Genomic DNA, 10,604 nt, shown 5'->3' with positions numbered 1-10,604 from the left:
TAACTATTATTAATTAATCCTTTTTAATACATCGTATAACTTCGTATAATGTATGCTAATACGAAGTTATTACGATATATATATATATATATATATATGCATACCGAGAAAAAATATCTTAAATATCTTAAATAAATATTTATTAAATATAAATATGTATTTGGTACAAAAAAACATTAATTTAATTCAATCATAATCATAATCATTTCTTTTTATTAAGTAAATATTTATAATAATGTTTAGTTGGCAGTATTCAAATAAATATTTATATAAATTTAAGATACTTTTTTTCAATGTATATACATATACATTTCTATTATGTAAAATCATATTATATAAATCGGTTTTTTTCTAAATTTTTTTCTAAATTATATAACCTAAATATGAGATTTTAAAAAGTTTATTTTTTTATATAAAAACCAATAAAAATGTGAAGCAATTTTCAGCTCTGGTCCATAATAAATGACATAAAACTTAAAAATTCTCAAAAAAAATATTCATTAACAGTTTCGCGTGTAACAAAATATTTTATGAAAAATTCGAATATGATTTTTTTAACGAATAAACATCTTACATTAAAGAGAAATAATTGTCGCATGCAACACATTTTCTCGATTTGGTTTTTTCTCAATATGTACTAAAAATGCACGGAGTACAAAAATGATTCTTTATTTCTTTTATTCTTCTAGAAGGTGACGCGAAGGTCGACGAGAACAAGTTTGAGCAAAACTGGAAATAGCAGGGCGAATTCGATGACGGACCGGTAGCAACGTATTTTATACGTATTTTATACGGAGCTTTTTTATAAATTTTATTTCTTGAATCATGACCTCGGTGTCGCCATGCCGATAACCCTCATAAGTTTTAAATCACAAGTGTAAATCTGTATGCGTATACTTGATATAAAAACGACATTCTATAGAATGACAAAAATGGATTTTTTATACATTAATGATTAATTTACGAGGTTATTGTGTATCTTTTCTAGATTTTAAACTTAAGCTAATTGTAAATTTATTAAATTTTAATATTATTATTGATGCTTCAATAAAACGTTTGGAATTATTTTAAAATATTTAAATAGCACACTGTTTCAAGATAAATATAATAATCGTAATAAATAAATTTACAGTAAATTTTGATTATACATTTAAAAATTTAACAGTAAATTAACAATCTCGATTATTGTAACTCGAGTTTTTGCAGGTGATTCTAAAAACAATATATTTTCTTTTTTAGACTCAGATCTCGAAAGCCTATATATTTTACATCATATAAAACATAAACAACAACAAACTGCATGTGCCCTGTTATTATACCGATTTCACTCGTCGCAACTCGTTGCAACGTTAATCAATGCAATCCGATAAGGACGCCGCCTTATAATAACAGGAGAAATATAATTTTGAAAAGTAATGAAATTAATCCTATACACGATGTTATTGAAAGGAAGATGATACATATACAGTAGTATGACGTTCGTCACGTTGGTGTGGTTAAGTTATTCTCGATCAGAAACTCCGCTTTTGCTTTAGACTCTCACGTATATATATCAGCACGCAATGATCAAAATACAAACATGTCGGTTAAACTTGTCATGATAAAGAATCGAAGTCTATAATCCACGCCACTATTTGACGCAAAATAAAATTGTCGTCATCATATTTGTCATGTATGTCCTATTTAAAAAAAAAATCTATCGGTGGAAATTTTATCGATAAATAAAATTTCTGACTTTAAATAAAAAAAATTAAAAAATGAAAAATAAAGGTGTAAAAACGGATAAATTTGAAAATCTTAAAACTGTCTTAACACTTCGAAATGAGTAAGTATAACTTTCCTTTATATTTGTGTCAGCAAAATATTCATATATTTTTTTTAAGTAGCAAGTTTGTATTATTACAATGTTTAGTCAGCTACGCACATCCATCTTATTTCTTCCAATTTCTTACGCTTAACGCAAAATGTGACCGGCCGATTTTGATTATAATTTAAATGCACTCGCCGCAATACGGGTCGCAAAGTACCGCCATTCATACACGCAACACATGTCTCGGCGATATCTCACGTACCGGATACCTCGAGAGACAGTCACGAATTAATTAATCGCCGAATAGGCGTTAACGCAAACCGTAATAATGGCGATCGGCTGATGACGATTAAGGCCGATCCAGTCGGTGGCAAAGATATGCAGAGAAAGTCCGGTCGGCCCCGTATCGTGTACGCCTGTGTCCGGTCATTGCACCACATAATTCCTTCTACTTTTTTTACCTTGCGCTATGACCGCTACGAGTGTCAGAATACAATTATATTCAGATGCTATCTGCGTGTTATCATTATTGTGCTTCATGCGTTTAGGAGCGATTGTTTAGGAGCAAACCAAAACCCGGAAAGTCACGTTTCGCGACAACAAATTGAAAAAAATATATTAGATTTTAATAAATATTTATTTGAGTAGTTCCAAGTAAATATTTATGAAATATAAATATATATTTACATGATACAAAAACCATTAATTTGATTTAATTATCATTTTTTTCTTTAGTAAATATTTATTTATTCAATAAAAAATAATAATTAAAAATAAAAGTCATATCAATAGTTTTTGTATCATATTGACATGTTTACATTTAGTAAATATTTACTTAAAACTATTCAAATAAATATTTATTGCAAATAAATGTTTATTTAATATTATTCAAAGAAATATATAAGATTTAGTAAATGTTTTATCTGAATGGAATAAAGTGGAAGGAAAATACATAATAAAAGGAATATGTCGTCTTTCGTTGATATGGAAGAATCGTGTTTTCAAAAGTCGCACTTTCTCATCAGTACAATTTTTTAAATGAACTTGGAGCCGATTTCCAGCTTTAATGATGAATTTATATTTATACGAGCGTGTGATTCTCTCAAGTTTCAAGATTGAATAACCGGACGTTAATTTTTATTATTGAACTGCATTTCTTCTATAAGACATTGTAAATAAAGTTTCAAGATTTTCTGAGAAACAAACAATAAAATATTATTTATTTTTTAAACAAATTCAAGCAGTAAAAATACTACTTTCACTTTTCTATACATTACATTTCTTTTAATTAAAGATTATCTTTTTTTTTGTCATTCATCAATAACAATTCAACTCTAAATTAAAGAATTATTATTATTGTAGCAGTAATAATCATATGTATTGTAATATATAATTATAGTTACCCAACATTTTTTTTCTTTCAGTGTACTATGAAAACATACATTAAAAGTTTTATTTTTACATTGAATCATCTACTATAGGGCATAAAACAAATTCTTTGTTGTTCGAAAGCTTGATGAATACAATAGAAACGAGAAAGACCCTTCTTTATACTTTAAAAGATCCTGTTTCAGGTATAAGCCCATTTATCTAATAAAAAAAACTCTAAATTAAAGAATTAACTGATCATTAAATTTTTATTTGCGTCACTTCAAAAAGAAATCTTCTGGCCGAAAGAAAAGTTCTCCTCCGAGAGGCGATTTAAAAAGGCATAAATACTTTAATATTTTTTTAAAGCTTGATTTCTTAGGAATGTTTCTATAAAGTTATAAATCGACCGAAAAATGGAAAAGTTACACAAAATGATAGTTAAGCGCATCGAGCGAGTCAAATTAGACAAATGGACTAATATATCTGAAACAGGATCTTTTAAAATATAAAGAAAGATCTTTCTCGTTTCTATTGTATTTATCAAGCTTTCGAGCAGCAAAGAATTTGTTTTATGATATATACATAATTCAATGTAAGTGTAAAACTTTTAATGCATGTTTTCATGTGTACATTGAGAGAAAAATATTTGGTATAATTAAAATAACTATAATTATATATTACAATAATTATGATTATAACTGCTATAATAATAGTAATAATATGTATAGTTAATAACCTAAAATGACTATAATTATAGTTATTATAACTATAAAAATGGTTGAAATTATCATAAAAATGATTCAAATTACTATAATTTTACTATGACTGTACTATAATTTTACTATAATATAATTACTATAATTATTATAATTACAAATTACTATAATTTTAAATACTAATTATATGTAAGAATATATTTTTATATATAGTATAATTTATATAGTATAATTTTATTTTTTTTTGTATTAGTATATATTTTTCACAACCAAAAAGCAAACAAAATTTTTAATGAAAAATCAGTATTTGACTAGTTGACATTTTACTCAAACGTAATATTTCGAAAAATTGCTACGTTAAATATCAGATTTATGTTTTAATTTTATAAAGCTTGTGTCACTTTGCTTTCAGAATTTGAATGAATTTTGTGATCACTGCATACCATGTTTTTTAAAACGAATTTTACAAACGTTAATAACGTTGCTATTTTTAATTATTTTTTAACAAAATTTAAGTGACAAAGAGAGAAAAATACACCTTTACAATGAAATAAACTCAACTTCTTCATCTCTTTTCGTTTTTCTACAAAAAATCCACAAAATTAAGTTTTTTGTTTTGACGTGTCTAAATGCCTCCTTAATAAAGAACGACGAGAAGAGTGAGATTCACGACGATGAATATCAATACAGAATTAGTTATGACCTTACTGCTTGCTAATATATCGCTCGTAAGAGGTATCGCGCACTTCCGGTTGGTTATTCATGTGCCAAGGCTACACGATCAAGAATATAGTACGCGCGCACGTACGCGACGTGTATCTATCGTTCTTAATTGCCTCTTATCTGAACGCGTAATTACCGATGATATGAATTAAGTACCGGCCCAATTTTTTCATCGCTCAGAATAACTCGATTGAAATGAAAGCGAAATATCGATGAATCTATCGATTCGATTATTGATAAAATATCGATGTTATTTTTGCAAATAATACGACTTCCGATCTACATAAACATTCATGACAACAAATAAACTTTAAGATAAATTCTCTGATCCGGCTCTCAATATAATTACTTGAATAATAAATCTGAGAAAATATACAGCTTAATCATGCGATGATGTTGGGATTAATGAGGGAATATTCATAAACGTATTATTTATCATAAATGATAATGGGTTCAATTTAACATAACTGCTTGCATGATATTTTTTGTGTTTCTTTATTTATAATTCAATTAATTATGCGTAATGTGTTTGGCGATAATGTAACATGCGTAAAAATTAATTCGAGCATACATTTATCCCATCAAATTACTGACTAATTCATATGTTAAAACGACATATTCGTAAATCTATCAAATGACTATCAACTTCAATATCTATAGGTAATATTAATTTACCTACAATATTTTTTAGTTTTATATATATAATATATATATATATATATAATATTTCCAGTCCAATCATGATACGAGTAAATTTTTTTTTTTATTTTTGTAAATTATTAATTACAAATCTCTCGGAGCAAAGCAATACAAGATACATTAGTCAATTATTCTTCAATCATCCATAAATGGAAAGAACGATTTTACTAAAAGTATCTAAAAATTTAGCCAGGTGTATTCCAAAAATTTACATTATGATATTCTCAAAATTAATTTCAAAATTAAAATTAATATTTTATTAACGTTAAACAACAATATAAATGGAACAACAATAAAATAAAAAATTAAGCTTTATTTCATATACGCAGAAAATAGTTTAGTTATCTAAAAACTTAGCTTTTAAATGCAAATTTAAAAATAATTTAGTTCAACCTTCAATTTAATTATATATAGGAAATTCAAGCCTGATGAGTAATGTCGCAAAAAATTTAACATTTTAGTAACCAGTGAATTGAGCGTCCTATATAATTATTTTAATAGTTCAACAGATTTATGTTCAGATCTGTATTTAACTAAATTTGCAGAATTTTGCTACAGCAAAAATTATTTTTTCTGTATATGAAACAGAGATTTAATCTTTTACTTTATTGTTATTCTACTAATCCAACAATAATAAAATATTATATCAATTTTAATTTTTACAAAGTTGATTTTAAAAATATTACAATGTAAACTTTCAAAATATATCGTATACAAAACAATATACAATAAAACAATAACATATTCTCTCTTTTTCTTATTTATAAAGTTCTATAGTATATATAATCTGTAGCGATCATTTAACAAATTCTGTTTCGATTTTCACTCACCCTTGGCCCATCCGGTCAGCACATTTCCAAGATACGCGACTTTGTAGGAGGGATCGTATTCAGTAATCGACGCGTTGCCTCTGTGTCTTCTCCAGAGCCGACCCAGTCCTCTCTTCAAGGATCTCAGAGTCCTCTGACCGAATTCCTTGCTCGCACTGGAGGGCTGCACAGTGCCATCGTTCTCGTCGATGGGATCCGCGACGACATCGCCCATCGTCTTCATCGCGTTTGTGTCTTTGCGAATAATTCCTTGAACTTTCGCACTGGTTTCTAGTTCACGTAAGAAAATCCACACCTTTCGGTCAAGGTTACTGCGCTACATTGTGCCGCCACTTTGTCGTGCTTCGTGTTTTATTCGAGAGAACAAGATATACGATGACGATTGACTTCTTTCCCTTTCTGTCGAAGAAAAAAAACTGTCTTGCGATCGCAGTTGGTGTCGGTGATCGAGAGGGATTGCGAGACTCGTATAAATCGTCGGCGTTAAGCTATGTAAGCGACTGTCGATCGATCGTCAGAAACTGTCATTCGCCGCTTTCAAGGCTGTACCTCTCCTCGATCGTTATTTGCGCGCGCGAGGAAAGATCGCGGTTTCGTTTTCTCGTGTGACCCCGCGTGTCATTTCCTGTCCTTTCGCGTTCCTCCTGCCCGCCGGCGAAGTTCACGATACGTTTCTGAAAACAAAATGAAAAATCGTTGACGCAAAGGTCAATTTCCAAGGGGCCGACCGGTTATCGGCTCAACGAAATAAAAACGGTGATTTACATACGTTGGTAAAATACATTTTTTTTCAGTATAACGGATCCTCGATCGAAGATGCGCGAAATAAATTGCGGACTTGGATCGATCGAAATTTATTGGCTTGGTATCCTTTGAACGTGATAAATTTTTTTAAACTGAATTGTCAAAGCTCAATTTTCGAGAAAGTTTTTGATTGAGGTTGCGCCCAAATAGATATTAACTAAGAAACTTTCTCTCATGCGTTTTCTCTTAATATTAGATCGGAAAAAAGACAAAATGACAGGAAAATAAATATCAGAGTGTATATAAATAAAATATTCGAGTGCAGAAGTAATTAAAGTAATAAAAACTTGTTTTTACTTGTTTTGTAGATTGTCTGCAGGAATTAGAAATTGGTCACAATCAATTGGTTACGATTGAATTTTCAATTTTCTTTTATCGTTTCTAGAATCTTAAGAAAGTTACATTCAAAGTAGAAAGTACTACTTATAAAAATACACATGTGGGAGAAAGTAATGGAACTGATAACAAATGCAGTGTTCCAAATACGTACGAAAGTAATGATTTAGTCGCATAAAGGCTTTTATCGTCTCCGTAAAAAATATATAAGATAATATTAAAGGTGCTCGATATTCCCCTCTCCCCGCAAAATTCTGGAAAGAACGTATAATTATTAGGTAATTATCAATAATAAGACATTGCTGTGATCGATATTAAATCAGTTTTTTTCCTTTCATCACGCAACATTCAAGCGCATAATCGATATTAACAAGAACGAGATTGCCTTTCTTGTGGAAATTGCAATGTTGAAAAATTAGTTTTCGTGAAACGTAACGTCCTCGCATGTAAAACGTGCATTGATAAGAATTTAAACGAGGATGAGAGGCAAACTTAAAACAGTTTGGTGGATTTTTAGTACAAGGCTGTTGTGCCTTGTGCTTGTTTAAAGATCATAATATACGAGAGTATGAGTACGCGCGCGTCCGGTCAATTTATCTCACCGGAAATTACGGTTTTCACCGGAAATCTTGCGGTCTGCCGCGAGATTTCTCGATCTTCGCTAAAATCCCTGTTTAATGAATCTGTTGTAATAAATTCCATGTTATCGTGACGATTAACATTAATAATTAATGAATTAACATGCTCTCTAAAAGTAAATTAATATATTATTACTGATTTCAGTGCACTTATAAATGATGTATCAGCGAGTGTTTACTTTTTCAGTAATAGTACACTAATTCACTTTCTCATGATTTTCTATAGATTCACTTGTAGAAAATCCTAATCTCTAAAAGTGAATCAGTATATTATTATTACTAAAAAGTATTCGCTAATGATTACATTAGTTATAAGTGTAGCACTGAAGTCACTAATTCACTTTTAGAGAATTAACATTAAATTAAGTAATAAGTAAATTAATAAATAAATTATATAGAAAAGTATTCCACTGAATTCTGTATTTTTTAATTATTGATCATTAGAATGAATATTAAATAATCAATAAAATTACAAATTTCAGTTTTCTGTGAAAAATTATTTTGCGCACTGCTGAAGCACAGCGTCTCAACATTGCGAAAGGAATTCGGGAAAAATATTTCCGGATTCGAATTAATATTTTTCGCTTCTTCTCATGCGTTTCTCTAACAGTCCTAAAACTGTCTATCATCATTTGCTAAATATCCCGTATTACGCGGCGCTGCTATGTTGTTTACGAATATTTTTCATAATTGAAACATGTACGACCAGCGAGGATAATCGTCTAGTATAATCGGTATAGTTATAATGCAGCGACAGGTGAACTCTTGTTGTTTAGACGTAGGACTTGCTGCATTTCTTGCAAAATAACGTGGAAGATAAAAAATTACAACAGCGTTTTCGTAACTCATCGACTGCGTAGGAAGCTCTCTCTTAATTATATACAAAATAAATGTTTGCAGATATAAAAATTATGATATTAAAAGAATATAAAAATAAAAATATTAAAAGAATTAAAAAAAATTAATTAGTAGAAAAATTCTTTGCAAAATTATTTCTCAAATTTATTATGTAATAACATAATAAATCTTGAGATACATCTTATATCTATCAATTAATTACGTAATCACATATGGAGTAAATAAGTAATTATCGCATTTGTATTGTCTGTTTGGTTATTTAATGATATTATCATTTCGAATCTAAGCAAGAAAATTAATCGTCGTACGATTTTTTTCCCATACAGGACTTTGCAATTAAAAAATACGCTCCCAAAAAAGTCTTTTGAAGTCAATGTTGATTTTAAAATAAATGTTTTATAAGATTATTTTTATAAAAGTTCTTCCGATGCAGATTTTATGCAGATTTTATACAAACCACTTTTTTTCATATTAAAATATGAAAATATGCAAAATTATTATGGCACTGCGGCGATTATTTAATAAAAAAAAATCCCTCAATTTAAAAACATACAATTTTAATACTTAAAAAAAGGACTTATATACATAATTATACTTATATATATATATATATAAATAAGTATATATATATATGTATATATATAGACATACTTATATATATAATTACTGCAATAAAACTGTAAAAACATATTGATATTTTAATAATATAATTATTTACAGATTTTTAATATGTCATTTATTATTATTAAGATCGAAGATGCGAATAAACATAAAAAATTTTTTAAATTGCTAGTCAATTTAACTCGTGATATTATGGTAGTTTAGTAGAATTAGCGTTTCAAGACTGAAAGATCATTTCGCACGCATTTTTAGGAACTACATACATAATATATAAATTCATATAAGAATCATACAAAGCATTAAAATCCAGCTAGACTGTTTAAGGTTTTGATTTCTATAATTTATGTTATCACACATATACGGTCTTATAATATATTAAAAGAAAAAAAGGAAAAAATTACGTGCTTTTGTAACATGATTTCATAATTTTAGATTTTAAATATATAAGACTTCTTTTAAGTTAGATATATAACATTATTACACTAAAAAAAATAATGTTATACAACAGCATTATTTTAATTAAAAATAATCTTGTTAATTAACAATAATAGTATTAATGAGAAACAAATAAAATTTTATTAAAACAAGAGTGTAATGTTTTGTTTCATTAATAGCGTTATTGAATTAACAAAATAATTTTCAATTAAAATAATGTTGATATAGCATTGATATAGTTTTTTTTCAGTGTATCTTTTAAAATTTGGCTTGAAAATGTAGTCCACAATGCAGAGATAAAAATAGGTGTTTCGATCACTGCGTTTTTATGGTGGTAGGTTATAAAAATTTGCAATTTCGGAAAAATTTGCATATAACTCCGCAGATAAACATTATACATTCGCGTTACACAACACAATTCTTCGAGACTAATATTCATAGTCAAGCCTTATATTTAAGGCTTTCTTAAATTTATCTTTAGATATTCTACGAATTATTTCATTGGCTGCTAAGCATTTAAAGATAAATTTAAGGAAGTACAAGGTTTGACTATGAATACGAGCATAAGTTTATATTTAAAATAGCCGGCGGATTTGCATCTGCGTAAGAAGCGAATAGACGCGATGACTGCCCTGACGGAGAACAAGTGATATATTGAAAATAAATCATCAGGGATTTATTGACCGTTCGTCGTTGTCATCGCATAACTGAAAGTGCTTATGCGCTCGACGCAAAGCAGACGGTGCATAAAACTGTCTGTCCA

The 10,604-nt window shown here is 28.5% G+C and overlaps 1 protein-coding gene across 1 annotated transcript in view; it reads right to left on the bottom strand.

Moving 5' to 3' along the window:
• LOC105624841 (trichohyalin) overlaps positions 1-6,372 on the bottom strand; it is a 16,799-nt gene extending 10,427 nt beyond the window's left edge. The window contains exon 1 of the mRNA XM_012206192.1: positions 6,150-6,372. Coding sequence (XP_012061582.1) covers positions 6,150-6,372 — 223 coding nt within the window. The remainder of the gene's footprint in view (positions 1-6,149) is intronic.
• Between the last annotated feature and the right edge of the window lie 4,232 nt (positions 6,373-10,604).

Source organism: Atta cephalotes (genome assembly GCF_000143395.1).
Source record: "Atta cephalotes unplaced genomic scaffold scaffold00090, whole genome shotgun sequence".
NCBI classification, from domain to species: Eukaryota; Metazoa; Arthropoda; class Insecta; order Hymenoptera; family Formicidae; genus Atta; species Atta cephalotes.
This window is presented reverse-complemented; position numbering and strand designations above follow the sequence as displayed.